This window comes from Aulonocara stuartgranti, assembly GCF_965226115.1.
Source record: "Aulonocara stuartgranti genome assembly, chromosome: 13".
Taxonomy (NCBI): Eukaryota; Metazoa; Chordata; class Actinopteri; order Cichliformes; family Cichlidae; genus Aulonocara; species Aulonocara stuartgranti.
This window is the reverse complement of record NC_138949.1, coordinates 31,691,709-31,718,199: the sequence shown is the minus strand read 5'-3', so window position 1 is coordinate 31,718,199 and position 26,491 is coordinate 31,691,709. Positions and strand designations below refer to the sequence as shown.

General features: G+C 38.7%; 2 protein-coding genes and 1 long non-coding RNA gene across 5 annotated transcripts; 2 read left to right on the top strand and 1 right to left on the bottom strand.

Moving 5' to 3' along the window:
- Positions 1-3,168: 3,168 nt before the first annotated feature.
- LOC309720120 (uncharacterized protein) lies at positions 3,169-25,256 on the top strand. The gene is made up of 6 exons (XM_082556708.1): positions 3,169-3,182; positions 11,384-11,450; positions 17,595-17,698; positions 22,563-22,738; positions 22,870-23,092; positions 25,227-25,256. The coding sequence occupies exons 3-6, from the start codon at positions 17,630-17,632 to the stop codon at positions 25,245-25,247; spliced, it is 489 nt and encodes a 162-aa protein (XP_082412834.1). The 5' UTR covers positions 3,169-3,182; positions 11,384-11,450; positions 17,595-17,629; the 3' UTR covers positions 25,248-25,256.
- Positions 7,201-10,856, top strand: LOC309720124. Its single transcript, XR_014280414.1, has 3 exons — positions 7,201-7,546; positions 8,654-8,841; positions 8,950-10,856. It is a non-coding gene; the product is annotated as an uncharacterized lncRNA (long non-coding RNA).
- LOC309720121 (uncharacterized protein) lies at positions 13,247-26,176 on the bottom strand. Of its 3 annotated transcripts, none has more exons than XM_082556710.1 (3): positions 25,988-26,176; positions 23,007-23,093; positions 13,247-16,365 (listed from the first exon to the last, which is right to left on the bottom strand). In XM_082556710.1, the coding sequence occupies exon 3, from the start codon at positions 14,621-14,623 to the stop codon at positions 14,177-14,179; it is 447 nt and encodes a 148-aa protein (XP_082412836.1). In that variant the 5' UTR covers positions 14,624-16,365; positions 23,007-23,093; positions 25,988-26,176; the 3' UTR covers positions 13,247-14,176. The 3 variants fall into 3 exon arrangements, with proteins under 3 accessions (XP_082412836.1, XP_082412837.1, XP_082412835.1); XM_082556711.1 differs by lacking the exon at positions 23,007-23,093 and having other exon boundaries at positions 13,247-14,742; positions 16,308-16,365; XM_082556709.1 differs by lacking the exon at positions 25,988-26,176 and having other exon boundaries at positions 13,370-16,365; positions 22,989-23,053.
- Between the last annotated feature and the right edge of the window lie 315 nt (positions 26,177-26,491).

Genomic DNA, 26,491 nt, shown 5'->3' with positions numbered 1-26,491 from the left:
AAAAGCTGAAATTTCTGTCGTCTAACGTGAAAACCAAAAACATTTGTTTAATTTAATTGTTTCTTGCTTAATTACTTTGTGTAGTATAAATGGCAGTAACCCATTAATAACTAACATAAGAAATTATCTCGCAAAGTATTGGGCAAACAGAATGCTGATACACTTGAATAAGACAAGAATAACGTAAAAGTATTTCTTATCCAATTTCTCAGTTAATCTGGTGATACGATTGAAAAACCTGCAGCCTAGAGCATCCTGGTGCCATGTGCACTTGTGGACACTCTTCTGTTCAAACATGGTCTTCGTTATGGCCAAACTGTGGTTTGCATGGAAGTCCAACAACAAAACACTGCTCAAGGTCAGATCCGGGAGGCCATTCCTCCCAATCATGCCCCTCCAGCTCTCACTGTAATTGCCCAGTAGGACAACAGAGTCCCCAGGTGGAGCACCCTGAAGTATCCCACCCAGGGACCCCAAAAAGGTGCATAACCCCAGACAACAGTCAGGACCATTCCCCAACCCAAAGGCGCAGGGAACAAACCCTCTCTTCCACTGGGAGAAACCCCAACGTACAGGCAGCAAGCCGAGGGGATACTAGGACACCCACTGCCTCTCTTCAAGGGTAACTCCACACTGAGACAGAGTCCAGCACCTCTCCAGGAGACTGAGAGGTACTGTGCATTGACCTCAATGCAGGGCTTGGGCTCTGGAACAAACTCATGCACTTAGGCTCCTTCCCCGCCAGAGAGGTGATATTCCATGTCCCAATTGCTAGTCTTGGTAGCCAGGGATCAGTCTGCTCCTGGCCGCCGCCCAGCACACATTGTAGCCGACCCTTGCAGCACCTCCTGCAGGTGGTGGGCCTGAAGGAGGATGGGCCCATGTCCCTTTGTCAAAGAGACAGTTTGAAATAGTCCATGGTGCCCGCTGACAAAGACCTTTCCACCAGACGCTCGCCGGGCTTCTTGTGAGACCTGCCGCCTCCAGTAATTCCCTCCACAGGGGATTTTCCACTAGAGCAACCTTGTGATGAAAGCCTACATCCTGAAGTAGTGCTGACCATAGCCACATTTTGTATTGATTATTGTTCGGCTGTATTGATGTCGGACGGAAGAGAAACACACCCAGATGTTGGTGCCAAAAAGCCTCTGGGGAATTATTTTACAGGTGGCTTATTATAACCTCATGGTGGGACAAATGGGACAAGACAAAACTCTGAAGCTAATAATGGCAAGATTTTATTGGCCACATGCGGGCAGATGTGTGCCAATGGTATGCGTCCTTCCTGGAATTTTCTGCAATGAATGTGTTACGGACACTGTTTCAGGTCATCCCCCAAGTTGGCACCCCGAAAGAGATACTGACTGACCAGGACACATTGTTCATGTCTCATAAACCTAAAGAACTGTATGAATTATTGGGCATTAAATCTGTTAAGACCAGCATCTACCACGCTCTGACTGACACATTAGAGGAGCAACTTAGTAAGGATTTAAAGTCCATGATTCGTAAGTTCATTCACACAATTGAACACAATTGGGATCACTGGTTAGACCCTCTGCTGTTTGCAGTGCGAGAGGTGCTCCAGGCCTCCACGGGGCTTCTACAGTAAGTTGCGGGGAGTGTTGGACCTAATTAAAGAAAACTGGGAGGAAGGTCCAAGCCCAGCTAAATACGTTCTGGACCTGAGTCACACCCCACTAACTGGATTTCTTTGGACTGTCCGGACTACGTGGTACAAGCCAACGCGGACACAGGTCGAACATGCAAACTCCACACAGAAAGGTGATGGACCATGTTAGCCAACAGTGCTAACCACCATGCCGAAGTGCTTCTTTTTCCGTCATTTTTGGTATGTTAGCTGAGATAGGACAACAGTGAGAAATGCTCCTGTGGTTTTAGTTTTTGCAAACAAAAGCACAAAAATATGAGTGAACAATGGATGAACCACCATACCACCTGTGAATGTTTTGTAGTAAACTTTATTATCCATGTGCAATACACACACAGACACGAGACACACACACTGCTTCTTTACATGCAGAAAAAGCTAAACAAAAATTTTGTGCTATGTCTATGATGCAGAATTGCACTTTCACATTGGTCATAGAGTTACTTTCAATGTAAATGACATTTAAGTCTTTAATTGCTGAATATTCAATTTGAACGAGCTTTAACAGACTACATTCAATATTTGGCCACTAAATTATGTTATGGAGCTGCAAATGGTTCAGTGTTTTAGAGCAGGGGTGCCCAATCGTAGTCCTCGAGAGCTACTGTCCTGCAGTTTTAAGATGCATCCCTACTCCAACACAGCGTAATCAAATAGTTTGATTACCTCTTCAGCATGCCATCAAGTTTGGCAAAGGCCTGATAACAAGCCATTCATTTCATTCAGGTGTGTGTCGGAACAAGGATGCAACTAAAAGCTGCAGGGCGGTAGAGCTTGAGGACTAGGATTGGGCACACCTGGTTTAGAGGCTTTCTGTCACAGTGCGTCTCTGACTGTGTTTAGTTACACAGTGTTTAGAGTTGAAGCTTTAAAGTAAATAGTAAACAGAATGGACTTTTAAGGCAATAGATTTATAAATATTTTATTTACCCCTGTTTTTTTTTCCAATTTATTGTACTGCACTGGGCTGTACAGTGGTGCACTGGTTAACTTTGTGTCAGTGTCACAGTGATGTGTTTAATAGTCAAATTAAAGAAATCAATGGTTACAGAGTGCACACTGCGGTAACTTTGAGCAGATACAACAAAGTCCATTTCATTCAATTCCAAACATTTAACAGATTTTTTTGAAGCAATTTCCAGGTTTGTTATTAACAAGAATTTGAACTCGAGTGAAAGTAAAGAAAAGAGACAAGCATAAAACTGATTTGATGAATTTTACTTACACTAGTACAAGGGAAATTAAATAAAGCACTATCACACAGTAAATAGTAAAAACGATTATGCATGATTCTGTGTTTTCTTTCCTGATATGGAAGCACGGAGCTGTAAGAGCTGGTCTCTTTTAACAAAGTTCTCGCTGGCTTCATGTTTGGGCGTCTGTGAGTTTGAACATCAGTGAGTACGGGGTGGAGATTATAAAGTTTGTTACCACAACTTCCTCGTTCAACACAAACTTGTCATATTGCAGATTTTACCCAACGGTTCAGCTGGAAACAGTCCTGAGACAAGTAAGGGCGACACTTATTTTATACATGTTCATATTATTTCTACCTGAAGAGAGGAATAGTTATAAAAGACATAGAAACTGACTGAATTAGAACATCTGGAGATAGTTTATTAAAGTCACTACCTTCTTTTCTTTTGTGCTTGGAGTGAGCAGCTTTTTGTGAATGTGTGTGTTGGTAATGCACTAACTGTACCTCCTCGATCTATTTGACTAATATAAATAACTTCTCCCACAGAATGTCAGCGTAACTGTAGCCTGCATAGCAACACAATGTGCAATGTGAACCATGCAGCCTAATCACACATGTTGATTTAAAACAGAGCCTGCAGCAGTAGATGTATTCATATGTATTACTGCTATGGTTAGTGCACTGATAGCTTTGACAGAACTGAATTAGATTTATTTCAGTACATTTGTGTTGGTTCATCACAACATGTTCTTACTGAGAGCTGAAAATTCCTGGTCCAGTTAAATTCCTTGCTCTGAAACTCTGACCCAATAAGCTGTAATTGAATGGCCCTGTCATAGAGTCTAAAATCCTAACTTGCAAACATGAAGGTTATAAGGATAATTTAAAGCTGCACTGAGGAGTTTTTGGAATTATTGTTGCCGTGCGGGGATATTTCATGAGCAATTTCTGAATCATTTTTAAAGATTGGCATGTAAAGTTTTCAAGATCAGTAATGCAAAGTAGATTTTATATTAGAGTTAGTTTGATTGAAATTTATGGTTAATCAAATAATTGTAAACTTCTCTGAACTCACAAAAAAAGTTGAATCCACTTGAGCTTTAATCAAGTGTTAGCAATAGACTTTAAATTGTGTTTTTATATTGCCATGATCCCTCCCTTCACCACCAGTGTTTATTATTCTGTGCCAACTTTAGATCTGTTTTTATTTTTAACTTTAGTTTTTAAGAGAAATCACATTAATTTCAGATCGTCCAGCACAATTCAGGCTATTCCATGTTATTATTATCAGTTGGCGTTGCTGCTGAACGATGTCAACCTACTGCTTTTTTTTTTGCTTTTTTTTTTTTGCATTGGTATAGATTCCAACACAACCCTATCACAGTAACTGCCTCTACTTACCGAAATAAGTAGAGGCAGGTGCTCGACTTGACTGAGATGGAAGCCTTCCTCAAACCACAATCCAAAGCGCGCGAGACCGAAATCCCGTGTGGTGTCGCAAGATTTAACATTGCTGTATTATTGACTTACTTCACTCAAACATGATATGAACAGTTTAATCTACCCTCTCTGCATATCATGTAGTTTCTACACTATTACAGTTACACTTAACTTTAAAGCATGAGGCAATTGTGTTGAGTACATACAAGCTGCTTACATAAATTCAAGAGATGGCCAATCTCTTTTTATCAATGTACTTTTCTTGATTTCATCTGTACAGGTGTTCCACACACTAACTCCTCTGACTGCTGTGATATTTTAAATTTGTCATTACTACTGGCTTGCTGAACATAAGGGTTCCTCCCAGGTCATGAGTATTTGGTCTTATTTGGAACAAGCTCTGAATGTTGTGGGGCAAAGATTTATTTGCTGCTTTGTACATTGTTTGCGCAGTTCTGAGGTCAACCAAATCTTTAAATTTGAGAATATTTAATTTGATAAAAAGTGGATTTGATGGTTCCCTTAAAGTAGTTTTATTTATTATCCTTATTGCTCTTTTTTGCAGAATGTATATTGGATGGGTGTGTGTTTTATATGTTTCCCCACACTTCCACACAGTATGTCATGTACGGCAGTATAATAGAGAGTATATAACGATGTTTGATTTATGAGATCCTTAACCTTGTCAGAGACTTCGATATTTTGCCTTTGATATGAGTAATGTGGGGAATCCAGGATAGTTTGTGATGTTTTATCACACCAGGGAATTTTATTTCAGATACTCTGTCTAATTCAGTGTTATTTATTGTCAGCTATTTAATTTCGTTTGCTGCTTCTCATGATCCATATCAATTTATTCTTGTACCTCTTATAAGTGTGTTCAGCTTCTATTGTTCTTTTATTTAACAAAAATGTCTTATACAACAAATTCTCTTGTAAATTTTCTTGCATGCGTTCAGTATCCTCTTTGTTAGCCATGGTTTTCAGTTTTCTTTGATTTAGTTCGTTAATATTATTGATAAGAAGTTTTCATATGCCACGTCAACATCTTGAACATACATGTTACTCCAGTCTTGGTTGTTGAGCTCTTTCTTAAGGCGGCAAATTGCTTCTTGCGTTTTATGTCTAATTAATTTCTTATTAGGCTCACATCTGTTAATCCTGGCGTAGCCAGGATTTACTCCGGAACAAATAAAACACAGAAAAAAGCCAAACAATTACATTTTTAAGTTATCCGAGTTACTTATATATCATGTTTAACCTGAGTAGCGAAAGACAGCGGGGTCTGAAAACGACGAAGCTGGGAGCCCGCTGCTTTCGCCGGCTCGAGGGACTATTGAACCCCCCGGCTAGCTATCGAGCGGGTGGGTAACAGACGTCTCTGAAGACGTCGGAGCACTTTTGCAAATATGCGATGTCTTGATAAACCAAGCAGGTATTTGAAGTTTACACAGCTGCTTTCTCACCTGGAAATATGTTAAAAGTTTATTTTGTGACTGTTGAGAATATATTCCTTAATATACATCAGAGTTAAAGAAAATAAAGTTTGTGATTGCTTGCAACACTATAATATTGCAGTTAATGGGTGTAAGAATACAAATAGAAAAAAGGCCTTGATTAGGAACAAAGAACTGGGGTGCAGGGCAGGAGGACAATCAACCCCCACCCCCAGGGCAGGAAGCAAGAGTTACTGAGAGTGAGGGGCAGAAAAAAGGGCAAACGGACACTACCTTAAAAGGTCAGGGTGTCAGCACCCTTGGCCACTGTACTAGTGTATTGTGGGGATGTTCGCTGTAGGAAAGAGGAGACCAGAGGTTATAACTGTAACTGTTGTGTGGAGTTCTTTAGATCAGCCTTAAGCATAGGACTACATAGGACTGCAGTGTGCTGATCTCCAGATGCATCTGTAAGAATAATGGATAATAAAAGGAGTGTGTAAAACATGGAAACATCTCAGCGTGATCTCTACCAGGACCAAAAGATTACCCAGAAAGATTAATAAAATGGTAAATGGCCTGTATTTGTATAGTGCTTTACTAGTCCCTAAGGACCCCAAAGCGCTTTACACAACCAGTCATCCACCCATTCACACACACACATTCACACACTGGTGATGGCAGCTACATAAGAGTAATATTTAAAGTAGTAGTAATATTTAGTAGCGGCTGCCATTGTTGGAAACTGGAATTGGCTGGGCCGCGCTATGAATTCTGGGATATGGTGGGCCACGAAGGAAACACCTGACCCATCCTTCAAATTTGGGGAAATGAAGGCCGCATTTGTCGGCTGCATTTGAAAGAGTCGACACATTGGGACAGCCTTCATTGCCTGGCTGTGACGTAATCGGCCTTCAAATGCTGCCTCTGGTGGATGCAGCCTACGTTTTGGGAGACAGCTTTTCTCCTCCCAATTCACATACATAATCCAAGCTGTGGTGGTCACTCAGAAACCCTAGCTCAGCGGTGTTCAACTACAGGCCAAGTGTAGCATAATTCAAATTATTTTAGATATACATGTAAAATTATGAGGAAAAAATCATAAATAGGGTAATTTAGTGTAATAAGATTATATAAATCAGATGAAATTTACATTTACATTTATAGAGCAACAAACAATGTTAGATAAGTTAGTTGTCTGATCCTGTTGAATGCAGGATAACTGCTGTATTTAGCGTCTGACATGATCAGTTACCAGTTTATTGGGTACACATTACTAGTCTAATAAAATAATTCTAAAGTTAAACTTGCCTCCCAGAAGATTACTTTAAATTAGACTGGTTTTAATTTCTTGGTTAAATAGAATTTCAAATTTAACAGTTGCTGAAAGTTAAAAAGTGACAATATTTAAAAAAAATTAAGATGGAACAAACACAACTGGGCGATGACTTTGGTAAAAAAAAATCTGACTAAAAATCATATGTTATGCATCACAGATGAAAGCAGGTTTACTCGGAGTGCGCGTGTATCCTGTTCAACTTGAGAGAGACTGTCATTTCATCCGGTCATTTGGAGGAACTAAGTGTCTTTTCCAGCATTTAGAGCAAACCGGTGAGCCATTTTCACCACCTGCTGTTTCACATATTTTTTTCTTTCAGTTTAAAAGAGAGTAGAAAATTCTTCTACAGCAACTCCACCACACAGAAAGTCATGTGGGAGATGTGGGGAGTCGTGATATGGATCATTACCTGCTTCTTCCTTCCCATGACCACACTGTTCTTCTGCTGTGTGTGTTGTGCGGTACGTAAGTATGTATAATCTTTTTATGTCTGTGAGTGTGAACAATTAAAAAACTCAGAAAAAAGCAAAAATGAAATAAAACTTAACCCAGCAATAGACTGCCAAGCACCTGCAATATACCCAACAGTTGACAGCTGACATAAACTTGAATGTCAGTTGATAGTCGACAGTGTAGAAATAGTAGAATAAAATAATAAATTCTTAACATGTTGTATTTTATTGGTGCAGCAAAAGTAAAATGTAATAATGTGAAGTTCACTGAACCAGATACAGTCATGTCATACAATTAGCGCATCCCAGATGAGTGAATATATGAGCCTCATTAAAACCAATCATGTGTCGACAGCTTCACTACTATTCAGAAATGATTCTCTAAATTTCTGTCATTAATGGGATTAATAGTTGTGCTTTGATCATATATAAGAGTATTGTTCAACAAAATCTCCCGTAGACGTTCAACATGTTTGCAGTTTGACTAAATAAGAAAAACCCATAAAGTGTGTAAAATTTGGCCTCACATTTATTTTTGGACCATTCAGTGACCTCTGCACCTGACTATGTTGTTATTCTACAGCAAAACAGTCAACACTTAACATAGATATATCTTAAGATAAGTGTGATAATTCTCTGTAATATTCTTAGTAACAGTAATATATAATTTTATATACAGTGTTTTGGGGTCATAACGGGTTTTTTTGTTTGTCTGTTCTGCAACTGACTTTTCTAAATATTACAGAATTAATTTTATTTGCTGAGTTAGAAGTTAAATAACAAATATTTAGTACATGTCCTTTATGTTGGTTGTATTGTGATGAAGCAAGAAGGTGCTGTGTTGAAATATTCAATTTGTTTCTGTTGGGAATCCATTTCACTATAACAGCCTGAAATTTGTGTTTATTTTGAGGTGTGTGAATAATTAATTCAAAAAATATATATTATAAGATAAATCATTACTTGAATGTTTTCTGACGTACTAGTAAAACATTTCACTTGCTGTATATATTACCTCTTTAAGATAAATATATTCATTCATACACATTAATTTACACTTGGGTACAATCATTTTAAACATTGTATTAATGTGGTTTCAATTAATATTTCCTGCAGGGGCGAAGATATCAGGTTCCTGTCATCTATTACACAAACCTCATCATCTCCAATCTAATCCATCACAGCATGATGTTCTGTATGATGGTCCTTCGGTGGTACATACTGCACGACACCATTGGGTGTTCCTTATACTATTTTTCTGTGACGGCCAGTCTTTACTTCAGGTTGTGCATTGCTTTGGAAAGGTACCAGTGTGTGTGTGTGTGTGTGTGTGTGTACTTACATGTCTCTGAATATTATACTGAAGCATTGTTATGTTCTGTACTCTGATAATCTTTCTGTTTGTGTTGCAGGTATTGTTTCATCGCCTGCCCACTGTTGGACTGCCTCAGACAAACTAGGAGTTCTGTGCTGGTCTGTGTTCTGGTCTGGGTCCTTTGTAGTGTTAGTGTTGCTCTTGCTGTATTTTCATATGAATTTGTACGTTTAATTATTTATGCCGCCCTCCCTGCCCCCCTGTTCATCTTCTGTCTCGCTGGGACACTTAAAGCTCTGCCTGCTGCCACCTCAGTGCCCACTGAAGAAAAACGAAGAACTGTAGGAACCTTGGTTCTGTTGCTGCTTAATTACTTTCTCATAAACCTTCCTGCAGTCATTATGTTAACTTTGAATTCATATTCACCCTACCCTGAAACACTTCACCCTGAGACAGCTACTGATTTTATCATTATAATCTTTTTTCTGTTTAGTTCATTGTTGGACTTCATTCTGTTTGCCTTCATGTGTAAAGGGCCCATTGACAGGCTGCTGGCACGTCTGTGCTGCTGCAGTATGGAGAGCAACAACACAGGAGATGTGACTGATGTTAGCACAGACAGGTCAGATCATGTAGTCAGAGATGAGGGGAAAGGGGAAATGGGAAAAATGGCGAGGAATTAGAAAGAGATATGCACCATCCTTTCCAAATATTTTTCAGTTGATGCCTAAGGCTTTCAGTGATTTGAAATCCTGTTCTTTGCACCTACTGGGAGCCACAGAAAGCTTTATTTTGTTGAGTAGCTAAATGATGTTAATGCAAATGTGCAAATTATTGTTATATCTATAATATATCTGTTGCTGCTTAATTACTTTCTCCTAAACCTTCCTGCTATCAGTCTATTAGCGTTTGAAATTAGAGCTACACTTCCCGATCACAACTATTGATTTCATTATCATGATGTTATTTCCTTTTAGTTCACTGTTGGACTTCATCTGTTTGAAGTCCACTGTTTGTTTTCATCCGTCAAGGGCTCATCATTCCAAATATTTTTAGCTGTCCCCTCAGACTGTCAACAGCCTAAAATTCTGATCTTTGCACCTACTGGGAGTAACATTGTTTTGTTGAGTAGTTGAATGTTGTAAATGAAAATGTACAAATTATTTCATAATTTCTTCTAAATGGCAGGAAGGTGGTGCAGTGATTAGCACAGTCACCTCACAGCAGGAAGTATGGGGACTTTTATTAAATTTTTTTTCCTGTCCTGTCCGACAGTGTAGCAGTCAGAATTGTTGTCTGAAGGACAAAAAGAACCAAACAGATTTACATTCACAAGTGGAGCATTACAGCCTTTGCTATAGTGGTCCACTTGATAGTCTAATTTTATTTGAACTTTATTAGGATTTTTTATTTCAGGTTATTACAACCACAGCGCACGAGGGCGCGGGAGAGAAAAGAAAAAAGAAAGAAAGAAAGTAATGATTGGGAGAAAGTTAACAGCAGGGGAGGGAGAGAGAAAAAACTGATAACTAAAAAAAGACCAGAGCATGATCTCCATGAGTCTGTAACGGTACTTTGACTTCCTCCTGCAGACCAAAACATTCAGTTAGATGTATTTGTGATGCTAAACTGCCTGTAGGTGTGAAGACTGTCCAGGATGTCATATGACAGCTGGGATCAACTCCAGTCACCACCAACAAAAGATTGATGGAGTTTCATCTGAAGACGTCTTAAACTCAAATATTAATCATCTAAAGAGCTTTTGAAACCTTTTTATTTTGTATCATTGCAGTCATTTTAAAAACTCATATTAAGTTTTTATTTTACCGTTAAAAAAATTTAAAAGGACACTTTAAATGTCGAGCATTTGTTTTTTACATTTTCAGTCACAGTAGCATTTGAATGTCCTTTGATCTATTCAGTTACGACTGTGTATAATGTATTATTAATAATATTGTTGTTAAACATGGACGTGTTTGTGTTTAGTTTATGGTTTGTGTTTTTTGTTGGTTTTGTAATTTTGTTATATTTTCTTTGATGTTTTAATTGTGAAATAAAAGTTTCTTGAAAAGAAAATGATTAGCTTTTTTAATTTTTCCAGTTACAGGAAGTAATGATTACATGAAGTTATTAGCAAAATATGATGAATCCTGAATCTACGGTATGTGTGTGAGAGAAAAACATTGGGGAGAAATTGTACTTTTACTGCCTTTTCACTGAAGAGGACAAAACTTTTTTCTAAAAATTAATTGATATATAAATATGAGCATAATTTCTTTCCTTTCATGATTCAAAATTATTTGAAATTACATTAGTTATGTGATTCTGATCTGGTCAACTCCAAACTTCACTGTAGTAGTTCACTTCACTGTTACAGGGTTTGAAACTGAGGCTGTCAACCACCTAAAGCAAACACTGAGGCTAAATTTACTTGTGTTACGAAACATACATGGGAAAAAACGTTCCAAGTCATCAGAACTGGGTGGTTTGAGGTTTTCTGTTCTTTCTCATTTTTCCTTTCATTTTCTCAGGTGAAGCTGCCCGGCTGTCTTTGGCTGAGGTTGGAGTCTCTGAGTGTATGTCAATCTCTGCTTACTGGTGGGTACTTCTTTCATAGGGCTCCAGGTGTAAGAAGGACAGGTAGTGCCACAGTTCCCTGCCATCATTCCCACAGTGACTTTAGGGCCGCATCAGTCTGTAAACTACCAGTTGGTCATCCATTCACAGTCTTTTTTTAATCCCATGTTTTATGCCTGTGCTCCTTCTAAGCTCCTGCTTGGACCCTGACGGCTCAACAATTAGCTGACCTGCAGTCTGATAACCTCTGTTTTGTTCCTTCTCCTCACCTTTCACATGCCTGCACATGGATAATGCAACACATTGAAATCCAGGATGACATTTTTCTGTATTAATTTTTTTTCAGTGCTATAAATAAAGTACATATATTGAAAAGAACATGATTAGCTCTTTTAACTTTTTGCAGTTACAGGAAGTTGACTCAATAAGAAATCTGCATTTAATCTAAAAAACCAACAGGGTTGTTTCCCTGGTTTCATAAACATGTCAGATTATATCAAAGTCTATGACAAGACGACTTATCTGTTGCTATGATCGGTGACCACAGTAAAATCTTCATGGATGCATGTATGGTGTCAGTAAATGGTTTAAAGTCTTAAGCAAGCCTGTGAACCCACAATCATATACATGCGTCTCAACAGCATCACTGCTTTTCAGGACCCTGGTCATGTATTACTATTTATGTAGTTCCAAACATTTTAAAATAATCTTTGAATTGTGAAGGGAAGAAAAATACTTGTTATATGTGAACACCAGGTACTTTCTGTTACCGGCCTAACACAGGTGTTCATAGGTATGTTATATCACGGTCTCTGAAATGCAGTGACTTGTTCTGTGCCCTCCTGATATTTAAGGGTTTAATTGATTACAATTATGCTTGGCATGATGAGCCTGGGACATTTGCTCCTCATAATATTAGAAATTTACAGTCAGTATGCTCAAACTCAGGCTTTAGAAACAAGATTTAGCAACAATAAATTATGTCCATCTTTTATTTACAGTCTATACGCATAACAAAGAAGAAGGCAGGCCTCATCACCGTAAAGGAGAAACATTTTTAGAAAAATTAACAAGAACATAATTTCTTTGCTTTAAAGATTCCACATTATTTGTTGTAATATTAGTGAAATGAATCTGGTCAATGTCCAGAAAGCTTCTTCCTAAATGTAGAATAGATTAGAATAGAATAGAATTCAACTTTATTGTCATTGCACATGTCACAAGTACAAGGCAACGAAATGCAGTTTGCATCCATCCAGAAGTGCTTTAGCCATGATATAGATATATTACAAAATATATATTAGCAATAATATAGGTATATAGATATATTACAGGAATGGGTCTGTTATACGTATGAGGGGACAAAAATGGGTCTATTATGGGTATGTTACAACGTACACGATATGAAGGTATGTTATGAATATGCTATAACTATAAATATGTACAGGCTGTAGTGGGTATACAAGCTAGGGCTGGGCGATATGGCCTAAAATCCATATCGCGGTATAATTTGAAGCACGTGCGGTAACGATATATATCACGATATATTCTTTTCTTCTGTATAACGTATTTCCCACACTATAAGGACTTAAAATCCTTTAATTTTCTCAAAAATCGAGAGTGTGCCTTATGTATGAATTCTGGTTGTGCTTACTGACCTCGAACCGATTTTGACGTGCAGAAATCTGTTAAAAATGTTTTAGTACAACTTTGGTAAGCCGCACTGCTTGATGGATTGTCAGAGCATTACGGCTGCCGTAGGGAGGAGCTTCGTGGAGTAATCTGGGTCCAAAACTCCGTCCTCTTCAGGTCCCAAAGTCAAACGAATACTGAGAGTTAAAAACGGTCTAAATTCTTTCATCTTTAATAAAATCATCAGCGTTGCTGCTTTATTGGGTGTAACAAATAAGTTTAACATCCATGAAAACAGAATTTATTAAATTTAAGAGAGTTACAAGTTAACAGGAAGTTAGCTCGCTAGTTTCCACCTAAACATGACATACCATGTTCCACCAACTTTTTTTTCCACTCGATAAAAGTTAACGTGAGGGATTCTGGTGGTTGGGGACGCATGCAATCGCATAGCAGGATGCTATACACGGGCCAAACTTCAATCAGGAGAACAACCGAGATTATTCATGCACAATACGAGGTTGGTTATTAATATACTGCAACAACATGGGGATAGAACAGCTGCGAGAGAATTCAACATTAATGAATCAATGTTACGGAAGTGGAGGAAGCGCAGTTTTTGGCTTTCTCCATATTTCAAAAGTGCTTCATCTCTTTGCTGTGACTGTCGCCCGCCATAATTTGCAGATGATAATTGTTGTAGCGCTGCTTGGCCAGCTTGATCGTTGGCCAAATTTATATCGTTTCTATCATTTCCACCCCTAATACAAGCTATGTATAGACTATGAAGAGGATATGAATATGAAACTATACAGAAATATGAAATATAAAGCTATACAGAAATTTGCAAGTTAGAAACAGTTGTAAACAGTTGTAGAATTATAATTATCGTATTGTACAGAATGATTGTTTATACAGAATTATACAGTAGTGCAGTTAAGATAACTGCAATATGTGGCTACTTTCTACAGAGGCTATATAAAGTGCTAGTGGTTGTGGGTGTGTGTATGTCCAGTCCATGTGTTAACGTGGGTCAGATGTCAGGAGGCAGAGTTCAGGAGTCTGACAGCTGTAGGGAAGAAGCTGTTCTGGTACCTGGTGGTCCACCCGAGGCGCTACAGGGTGAAGAGTCCATGTGATGGGTGACTGGGGTCTTTGATGATTTTCCCAGCCCTTTTCAGACACCACTTCCTGTAGATGTCATTTATGGCAGGAAGTGGTGCTCTGGCGATGCGCTGGGCAGTTTTCACGACCCTCTGCAACGCCTTCCAGTCCGAGGCAGAGCAGTTCCCGTACCAGACTGTTATACAGTTGGTCAGGATGCTCTCGATGGTGCAGCAATAGAAGTTCACCAGGATGTCTGAGGACAGGTGGTTCTTCCTCAGAGTCCTCAGGAAGAAGAGGCGCTGGTGAGCCTTCTTGACCAGCTTGGAGCAGTTGGTCGTCCAGATGAGATCCTCGGAGATGTGAACTCCCAGGAACTTGAAGCTGCTCACACGCTCCACAGCCGTCCCCTTAATGTGGATGGGTGGATGTGGGTCAGCATTCCTCCTGTAGTCCATGATGAGCTCCTTGGTCTTCTCGGTGTTAAGCAGCAGGTTGTTTGTGTCGCACCACTCAGCCAAACAATACACCTTCTCCCTGTAGGCGGCCTCATCATTGTCATTGATGAGGCCAATCCCTGTGGTGTCATCTGCAAACTTAGGCTACGTCCACACTAATGCGTTTTCGTTTGACCTCCCGTCCACACTGAGACGGCGCTTTCCTCAAGGAAAAACACAGCGTTTTGAAAACGCTCTCAAAAACGCATACATTTCTAAACGCAGCTGTCCCGTCGCAGTGTGGACACTCGGAAATGGCAGACTTTCTAAAACAATGACGTTTTTAGTCATGTGATGCAGTCATGTGACCAAATAAACAAAGATAGCGGAGTGCATTATACAGCGGTTGTTTTGATTGCTCTCAATTTTGACAGCCCTAAGAAAGATGAATATCAGTTTGTACATGCTCCAGATAGCTTTTCTTCAAATTCTTTAATTCTCACTCGCTTTTGCGCAGGACTGGAACGTAAGCGTTTTCATCCGTTTCAGTGTGGACGCACGACTCTGTGAAAACGACTGAAAACGCTAGTGTGGACGCGGAGCGTTTTCAGATGAAAACGCCATTTTCAAATCTATCCGGGCTAGTGTGGACGTAGCCTTAATGATGGTGTTGGAACCATCGTTAGGTCTGCAGTCATGGGTGAAGAGGAGAGGAAACTGATGATTTTGTTAGTTCACTTCTCTGTAACAGGATTTGAAACTTTAAGATAAACACTGATCACTGATGTTATCAACAACCTAAAGCAACCGCTATGGAAACATAGTTTGCAATAACCAGTGCATTGGAAAACTGCATACTTAGGTTTAAAAAAATTGTAATTTTAAAAACAATCAGAAAATCATAAGCATCATCGACAAAAAATGTTAATATCAAGGAGTTTTACTTCTCCCTAGTTTCATGAGGCCACTTTGTTGTGTTCAGAAAACAGCACACATGGGCAAATGGAAATGACTGCATGTTAAACTGTGGAAGACGTCCTGAAAATACAAAACAATGTTTGCATGTTGTGTGCTCTGCATTGTGAGTGTGAATGCCTGGGGTGTAGGTAGGAGCTGGGGTGTAAAGTAAACTATCACAACTTCCCTGTTCAAGATGTTTATAATTATTCACATTATTTCTACTTGAAGAGGGGCATAATGAAGAAACTACCTAATATTTAGAACAAGCCTGTGCTATGATATTGCAAGCATTTCATAAATTATTGTTATTATTGTTATTAAACCTTGATAATCAGTTAAAGATATAATAAAAAATACAAGATTTTAGTTTTACATAAAAGGTTGTTTTAAGATAATGAGAAAGTAGAAGATTCTTTCACAACAACCACACAGCTAGAGATGCAGGAAGTGCTGATATGGATCGACATCTGTGTCTTCCTTCTAGTGACCATGCTGGTCTTTTTTCTTCTTCTTGTTTTTTTTTACTGCATGTGTTGTTCAGTATGTAAATATTTCTGTATTGCTGACATTATTAATACATAATATTATTATACTCTTTATTTCTGTTAATATGTAAATATATTGTTTTGCTTTCTTTTAAAAAAAAAACTAAAGTCATATTTAAAAGGAAAAAAAATGTAATATCTCAAAAATTGTTGACTGAAAATACGAAACAATAAGTCACGAAATTAATAAAAATACTCACTGTGTACGTCAACTTTGGCCCAGTGACAGCTGGGATGCGATCCAGCACCCACGCGATCCTGAGGCAGAGAAAGTAAACAGAAAGGAGAAATGGAAAAAATAAAACATGAAATGTTGAGTCGTCTTGAAGATCGAGTGGTTACTTCAGTGCTCACAAGTAAAGTCAGAAGTCTGTAAATAAAACAAAACTTTCCAGTAAGACTGCAGATTTATTTTGCTACAAATGTAACAATAATAACAGGTTTTTTTTATTTCTTTATTTTAAGATTAATGTGATCTCTATCATAACAGTAATATGCCTCTCTAAGGCATGATAGAGTCAGTGAGTTTAGGAGTGTGTGTTAAAATATGTCACTCATATGCAGATTCAGTGGGGTTCAGTATCTCGGGTACTCTGACGTGTAGACGGGAGGCGCTGGGGAGAAATCACGTGCGTTCTAACTATGACCTGCCAGTGCAGCCTAAATCAGGAGTTTCATCACTGGAGTGTAACAGCAGTCAGTTCAGTTTACACAGTATCGTGCCACTCAGGATAAAAGGCTGCTGCCTGTCTGTCACCAGCAGCTGAAAATTTCTAAATAAATAAATATGAAAACAATGCAATTTTTTATTTATTCTTATTGAAAGTAGTAAATAAATAGTTAAAACTGATAGCATGGTGCCCAGCTAATACAGGCATTTGGAATCACCAGTTACAATCCCATCCATATTTCCACGCTGTGGGAGGAAGTCAGAATACCTCACAGGTGAGAATCCTCACAGGCTCAAGGATAGGGATGGGTACCGGTATCCGGTGCCATGGTAGTAACCAGACCGAAAAGCAGCGCACATTTCGGTGCTTTATTTCGGTGCTTTTTTTCCCTGAGATGTCAGACACTTTGAATTCTAGCCAATCATTTTACGTTTCCGAGGATAGTAGGCGGGTCCAGGTACGTACGTTCTTTTAGAGCAGAGCTACAGATTAAAAGTGTGTGTCCGCTGTGAGAAAAGGTTCATTTAAAAGAAGAAAGGAAAAAAGTCTAGCTTTGAAGGTAAAGAGATGACTGTACTGTAGGGTGAAAATTGTGGCCACACTGGGAGGTTACAGGGAAAGTTTTCAGGTAAACTCTGTGCTTCTCTCACTGTGACCTAATTAGTCCTTACTTTATTTTATTTAAGTTATTTTTACACAATTGCATGTATTTATATTATATATTTAGATTTAAGAACAATGGTAACCTAATGCTTTTTCCACCACTTCCTATCCCACACAACAAAGTGGTTTACACATTGAAAAACCCCCTCACAGAAAGTCATCGACAGGAGCGATGTGTCCTTGAAGTGATGATGTGGATCAACATATGTGTCTGCCTTCCTCTCACTATACTGATCATCTACTGTGTGTCTTATATGGTAAGTAAATAATGACTTGTTAATCTCTTTTTGTGAGTCCACAATTATGTGAATAATTAGAACATTTAGCAAAAAACCCATCATTGCTTACGTCAGCGGTCCCCAACCCCCGGGCCCTGGCCCGGTACTGGTCCGTTTGTCGTTTGGGACCAGGCTGCGAGAGTAGAGGCTCGGTTGGGAAATCTATGGTTTAAGGGTTTTTATTGTTAACTTGGTTTCCCTGGGTCTTTTCCGGTGTTGTAGTTGTGTGTCTTATTTTGAAAGAAATATTTATGCATTACCATAGCAACCAGAGAGCATTAAGGGGCAGAGAGGAGGATGTTACTCTCAATGTTGTTGACACATTTCAGGAGGACGCTGCTAATAAAGTTACACAATTACACAGTGAATTCATGTTTATTATTATATTTACACAATACCACAGTTTTTGTCTTGGTCGTATCATTTCATTTTGTTGTATTTATCCGCAACACCTTAAAGGTCGGTCTGTGAAAATATTTGCTACTGTGTCGTGTGTCTTGTGTCTCCACAGTCTGGTATTAAACCGGTCCTTGGCGCAAAAAAGGTTGGGGACCGATGCTTTTCGTTCCTTACGTCATTTCTGGATGATATCTTCTCTGTTTAAATTAATGAATTGGAGCAGGTCAGTTTGATATTGAAAGCTCTTGATTTGGCATCTGTATTGATGACAAAGGATAACAAAGTAGGGTGTTTAACTCTTGTAATAGCGATGGCCGTATCAATACAAATGTCTTTATTGCCAATACCAATGGTGGTATTAGAGTCGGCCTAATACTAGCATAATATAGTCGATACTTTGTTTCTATAGCCCACCTTTTACAGTTGACTGTCAAATATATTTCATTTAAAGGCAACAGGACATTTAACCAACAGACGTTTACCCAAATTCTTTTAGACACAGGCAAATTCACATTCTAGATTTTTTTGTAAGTGAAGTCTTTATTTGTTTTTAACATCAAACCAAACGAAAACAAAAACAAAACAAAACAACAAACAAAACAACAAACAACAACAACAACAACAACAACAAAAAGACAGCTTCCAATACCATGGTTAATTCACCTTTACATTTTGGGTCTATTTTCAACAGTTACTAACTATCGGTACACACACACACACACACACACACACACACACAAAAGGGACAATAAATCAAATTCTTAAGTTATTCCGTTACTGAGTGCCTAAACAAACATACAACACAGCAAACATAAAGTTTAACAAAAGATAATTGCCCAGACAAAATAAAAAACAATCTCAGCCAAAAACACGTCCCCATGATTTGTCAAAACCCTCCCTATCATCATTAATCCTAGCCAAGAATTTTTCATACGGCACCATTTTCAGCATATTATCTTTCCACCTATTATATTCTGGAGGAGATGGTTCCTTCCACACACTGAGGATAACTCGGGCTGCTGTGATCACCCCCACCTTTATAACCACAAAATCATATTTTGAAACCCCAGGTAAAATGGTAAATGGCCTGTATTTATATAGCGCTTTACTAGTCCCTAAGGACCGCAAAGCGCTTTACATATCCAGTCATCCACCCATTCACACACTGGTGATGGCAGCTACATTGTAGCCACAGCCACCCTGGGGCGCACTGACAGAGGCGAGGCTGCCGGACACTGGCGCCACCGTAGGCAACGGGTGAAGTGTCTTGCCCAAGGACACAACGACCGAGACTGTCCAAGCCGGGGCTCGAACCGGCAACCTTCCGATTACAAGGCGAACTCCCAACTCTTGAGCCACGATCGCCCCACAAGCACAGACCAATCCCCTAATAAGCGCAGTCTTGGTGACAAGGGTATTATCAAACCAATCCACCTTCCTATTTTGTTTAATACTTTTTGCCAAAAGGGATAAACTTTCCCACATTCCCAAATAGCATGCATAAATGTCTCTGGATCTGAGCTACATTTCCAGCATATATTATTGGGACTGATTCCCATTCTATAAAGTTTGGACGGAGTGAAGTACCATCTGTGTATTAATTTGTACTGAGTAAATTTACCCCTGGCCTCGCTTACATATTTAAAATTCTACACCAGTCTTCTTTAGAAATTGCACAACTCAAATCTCTCTGCCATATAATGCTCAAGTTCTCACATATCTATTTTTTTAGATTGTTAAACAGATTGAAAACAGCTGCTCTATGTGCTGTACTGGACAATTCTAAAAACTCCACCACTGTATTTGTGCTTTGAGTAAATTTTCCTTTGGTAATACAATCCCTTATTTGTAAATATTTCCAAAAAAAATTTTCCCTTATCAAACCATATTTTTGGGTTATTTCAGCGAACAGCATAAACGCTCCCCCTGAGTAAAGATCGCTTATCCTGTGAATGCCTTTGACAAGCCATTCCCAGTCTGTACAGCAGTGTTGTTCCATAGCGAGATAAGGTTGTCTTAAATGAGATGCTTCACACATTGTGCACCTCTACCCAGACAGCTTTAGAATACCCGAGCACTGGGTTATCATGAAAGTCTTGTCCATTAATAGCTGAGCCCCGTGAGAGAACATCCAAGGGTGCAAAAGGGCTCACTAGTTCCTGTTTGATCTTCATCCAGCTCAGCTCAGAGTCCGATCCTGTCCAGTGCTTGACCAGTCTTGACATTTCAAATGCTAAATTATACAACTTCACATTCTGGAGGGCCATTCCCCCAATGTCTTTAGAGGCCCACATTTTCTTTATATTCACTCTTGGCTTCTTGAATAATCTTGAATTAGCTTCTCAAATTGACTAAATATGTGTAAAGGAATTCTTACGGGTAACATCATGGAAACATAATTGAACTGCGGGGCCGCCATCATTTTAATCACATTAATTTTACCACATAGTGTAATTATGGGGTAAATGGGGTACATTCCAGATTTTAAAAAACCCGCTTTCAAAATACATGTAAGGTTGAAAGGTATGTTTCTTATATTAACTATTTATTTTGATTATTATTAATGATCACTAATATTTTTTCAGAATTTATGTGTCATGACACACTACTCTGCCCTACATTAGGAGCCTTTATAAGTTAAAAGTATTGTACCGGTAATGTGTAATGCAATTTAAAGTTGCTGGGTTTTTAAAAGGTTTTTAGTTTTTTCTAAGTTCAGTGGAAGAATGGAGAGAACAGAAGCCATTCTGAATATAATCAGAACTTGGATGGACATTGGTTTAAACTGGTTTGAAAGCTACTGGTTTCTGTTCTGAGCAGTACTCAAACATGAAATAAAATCCACCATAGAAAAATTAGAAAAATGAAGTAGGTGATTTAGGCAGTTTGTTAAATGTACTTGTTCTTAAATTGTGCTTTTCTACTCATGCACTCAAAGTACTTCTGTGTCACAAAAGCACTTTTTCTGTTTCAGTGGTTTCTATCTAACATTCACACTGATGAAGCGTACTTTAGCATGTAAACTGGAGCAGCCAGGGATTGAACCCAAAATGACCATCTTTACCTGCTGAACCACAGCCACCAGTTCGATAACCATTAAAAATAAAATAAAGGAGTAGGTATGATATTAGAGCAAAAGAATAGCATATGTATGTCTCATTTTTCGACTTTTCCGATTGTTTTATTTTATTTTATTTAAATTTACATTTCACTGCGTGTTGTACTCGTATATGCACGTGACAAATAAAGAATCTTGAATCTTGAGTAAGAATATTATAGAAAAGTCGAAAAATAATCTAGTCAGGAGCCAGTTTGTGTTTAGCAGGATTGCTACAGTCTAATGAAAACACTGACAGTGTTGGGAACAGTGTTGGTCAAGTTACTTGAAAAAAGTAATCAGTAACTAATTACTGATTACTTCCCCAAAAAAGTAATCCCATTACTTTACTGATTACTTATTTTCAAAAGTAATTATTTATCCTAGTTACTTTTTAAAAACACGATTTACAACCTGAAGAGGTGATAAAGTGATAGATCTTTCAGCCCAATTTTACTTTTTCTGCATAATCCATCATACAAAATGTAATCAAATGGAAAAGTCTCTTTTTTTTTTAAACTTGTTTTATTAGTTTTAACCTTTTAACTTTATGTATCAAGCAAAAATTAAATTATATGCAACATTCTCTGACTGGAAGAAATTTGTTTAATATTTTTCTGCACATTCCAGAACATAGAATATTTTTTTTTGTGTGTTTACACTCACTCTTTCAAATAGATGCAAGTAAAACACAGCAGAAAATAAATAAAGTCAAAGACTAGCGGTCCTGTTGCTCTATTTTCACCTGTAAAGCAGGAGTGGGGTAGGCGGAGGTTTACCCTGGTGCAGGTGTGCTGCAGCGGTCAGTGGAAGAATCCGCGAGTTTCTCTGTGAGTTTCCCATTACGTAACGCGTTACTGCCCATCTCTGGTTGGGAAGGTTACTTTTAAAATGTATTCCACTACAGAATACGTTACTCAATGAGAGTAATGGATTACTTAATATATTATCATGCTTTTTTACAACTACATGAATGTACTATTGCTGTGTGATTTATTACTGTTACTGAAGGTCCGCGGCTCCAAACCGTAGTAAAGGGACCTCTGGCTAATATGTCGGGTTCTGTGTCGGGCTCATAGCCAAAAACTAGCTTTACTTTGTTGTGTGGGTCAAGACAGAGAGAGGCGAGAGACAGAGAGAGGCGTTGAAAGGCTGCTCATACTCATATTTTGTATTTTAAATACGTAACGGCGGTACATGTATTCCGTTACTCCCCAACACTGAACACTGATCACTGTTTTATGTCTCCTTGTGCTGCTCATGTCATGTTTATTACTGCATTAATGTAAGTTATATTAAATATAAATAAAATTATTTACGAGTTAATTACATTTATATTTCCTGCAGGTGCAGAAGAGTCAGGTCTCTATCATCTATTACACAAATCTCCTCATCACCAACCTAATCCAGATCTGCATAATGACCCTTTGGGTGACAAGAGTGGAAAGCATCATCACCATCATTATTTATTACTGTGTTATGATGGCCAACCTTTACTTCAGGATGTGCATTGTTCTGGAAAGGTACCTGTTCAGTGTGTGTGCATCCTTGCATGTCTCTAAACATGATCTTTGTACTGTGAAGCATCCTTACTTTCAGAAATGTACTATTGTGCACTGTGATAATCAGAATTTGTGTTTCTTTTGTGTTACAGGTATTTTTCCATCACACACCCACTGCTGGACTGTCTTAAAAAAACTGAGAGTTCGGTGGTGGTCTGTGTTCTGGTCTGGGCATTTTGTATTGTCAGTGTCACTCTTGCGATAGTCTTACATGAATTTCAACGATTACTTGTTTATGCCGCTCTCCCTGCTCCTGTGTTCATCTTCTGTTCAGCTCAGACTTTCAGAGCCCTGCCTGCTGCCAACTCAATGCCTACTGAGGAAAAAGAGAGAAGTCTGGGAACTTTGATTTTGTTGTTTTTTAACTACTTTCTAGGAACCGTTCCCACAATGATCTTTGATATTCTAGTTATTCAAAGTTATATCAGCTGGATCTTGTTTCTGCTTGGTCCTTTTCTGGAATTGATTCTGTTTTCTTACATCTTCTCTGCATGTGTGTGGTGTGTGGCCACCACTGCATCAGATGAAGAAGTTGATGATGAGTGTGGCTTACTTTAGAACAGACAGGTGTTTTGATTAAAAGAGACACGAGAGAGAAATAAGGACGGAAATGGTTGAAGAGTTTCTGAGAACTGAGGCAAAAAAAATCCTTCACAAATACCGTTGCACGAGGACATCAGACTGTCAGCTGTGCTTCTCTCAACTGAAGTGTGTCTGTGTAAATAATCTTAAAAATGTTTTAGAAGCTGCTATGAACACTCTTTTTATTCCAATATTGAACACTGAAAAAAGACCTTTTTTTTTTTTTAACATTTCCCATATAGTTTACCTTTTTTCCTTTTCTTTTGTTTTCTTTGTTTCTATGGCTACGTCCACACATACACGGGTATTTTTTGAAACCTAAGATTTTCTGTTTTCTTTTTTTTTTTAAAATCCGGTCCACATGTGGTATTCACTGAGCACGCTTCCTGATGTATTCGTGGATGTTCGCTGCCTCCTAGACTGTGGTACTGACACTCACTAGTTACTGGTCTTATCCTTTACGCTTAGCATACAGCTTCAGGGTGCTGGAGATGTTGTGAAAGCCTCCATGCAGGGTCAGGAGCTTCCTGTTCTTGATGTCAGTGGCTTCTATCTCCTACGTTGGCCAGCTTATATAAAGATATACATGTGTGCTTCTGGGGTTAAAAAACCAAATACATGTAGCAAAATGTAAATAAACTTGTGTTTATGCTTCTTCCTGCTTCTATTTGAATAATGGTTTCGCTTATGTTTGACTTTTTTTTGTTTTTGTATAATTGTAACATGTTCAGTAACAAGCTACCTATCAACTAGTATACTGTATGTTGTAATATGTAGCTATATCCATACCAAGCTGTTTTGAAGCTCCTTCAAAATAGGTCTAAATAGCTATATACAGCAGACTTAATGTCTTAACTTAATAAATCAAATCATTTTCTTGCCTGCCTTCTTTGAACCAATTAGCATCCACCATAGTTTATCTCAGTGCTTGTCTGTGTTTTGTTTGTCACCTTATTTCTGAAGAACGAGTCATTTTAATCTCTGCTACTCAAAATTAACAATCTCAGCCAAACTGATTTACTCAGGAATAAATAAAACACTGAAAAAAGCCAAACAATAAAATTTTTAAGTTATCTAAAGGACTTAAATATCATGTTTAACCTGAATAGCAAAACACCGCGGGGGTTTGAAAACAATGTACCGGGAGTTCGCTGTTCTCGCTGGCTCTAGCGACCCTTGAACCCCCGGCTAGATATCGAGCTGGTGGGTAACGGACGTCTCCGAAAACGTCGGAGCACAAATATGTGATGTCTTGATAAATCGAGCAGATATTTGAAGTCTACACAGCTACATTCTCACCTGAAATTATCTTAAAAGTTTATTTTGTGACCCAGAAAGAGTAATATTAACACCAGCACTGCCAGGCTTCTACCTTTAAAACCCGCCTTCCAGCCAAATGGATCATGGTAGGTTTACAGTTGTGCCATACTCCTTCCATTTCTGAATGATGGCTTGAACAGTGCTCCGTGGGATGTTCAAGGCTTGGGAAATCTTTTTGTAGCCTAAACCTGCTTTAAATGTCTCAATAACTTTATCCCTGACCTGTCTGGTGTGTTCGTTGGACTTCATGGTGTTGTTGCTCCCAATATTCTCTTAGACAACCTCTGAGGCCGTCACAGAGCAGCTGTATTTGTACTGACATTAGATTACACACAGGTGCACTCTATTTAGTCATTAGCACTCATCAGGCAATGTCTATGGACAACTGACTGCACTCAGACCAAAGGGGGCTGAATAATTACGCACACCCCACTTTGCAGTTATTTATTTGTAAAAAATGTTTGGAATCATGTATGATTTTCGTTCCACTTCTCACGTGTGTGTTACAGGCCCCACTATGATGGGCGCGTAGCCAGATTACGATCCTGTAAAACAGGAGAGAAAGTGAGCACAGGAGACACGCTGCCGTTCGCCTGGTCAGTCTTGCCAGAATTTATTCATACAACACAAGCATATCTGCTCCACTCTTTTGTTAACTCAATTTCACAATAACTGCTCATTCCTTCACATGGCTTGTTTTCCACCAGTACATTTCAATATTAGTCCACACTACTGGCATAAAACAACAAAGGGTTTAAATGAATGAAACAAATGACAACTACACCTCTTTTCCCATAAATGAGATAAACAAAATAATTCACATCATCATGGTAGTGTCTTATCATAGAAAGGAAACTCTACTTTCAACATTACTGCACTACTTTCCTTGCCAGCATTTTTGTAGGCCGTACTCTTATTAGCGCTCTCACTTCATATGTCTTTTTCAGACCAGTTAGATTCTAACACTGAAACAGCAAGTTTACACATGACTTCAGGCAGGCTCAGAACACTTTACACACACGTTATACAAAACATTTGTCATGAACACAAAGCTACAAGTTTATCAGGAACTGTAAACCCAACTGGGTTGGTGCTTCTTATTATTATATGGCGTATTATACGCAGTTGCAACAGCTTGCTAGCGTTACCCAGGCATATAGCCTAGCTATAACATCTTACAGAGCTAAAGTAGCTCACATAGTGACAGTATAATACATCACATATCACAGACCCGTCTTATGTCATGAAAGTTTAAGTATCACAGTGTCCAGCTGTGTATTTCTTTATGTTTTTGACCACATTACTGACCTGTAAAACAGGAGAGAAAGTGAGCACAGGAGACACGCTGCCGTTCGCCTGGTCAGTCTTGCCAGAATGGAAAACTTACGGCAGCTATGCACCCGACTCAGTTCCCAAAGCACGCTGCTGCCCCCTACTGTCCAAAGTGTTATACACTCTCCTGGCAACAGGGAATTTACATGACATTGTGGCTTTAAATTACACCAATAAACCAGCAAAATAAAACATGCAAAATAATCTCCATATATCACGACACTTAACTCACAATTGTGACCACATTTCTGTGTGGATCACATGTGCACCACTTTGTGTTGGTCTTTCACGTGGAATTCCAATAAAATTGATTCATGTTTGTGGCTGTAATGTGACAAAATGTGGGAAAGTTCAAGGGGGCCGAATACTTTTGCAAGCCACTGTATATCTGTAACTGTCTTGCCTTTTACCCACATATGTCCTGGCTCCCTACTCCTCCTGCTATTCTCAGAAATGGAAATGTCCAGTTGCTCTACTTCT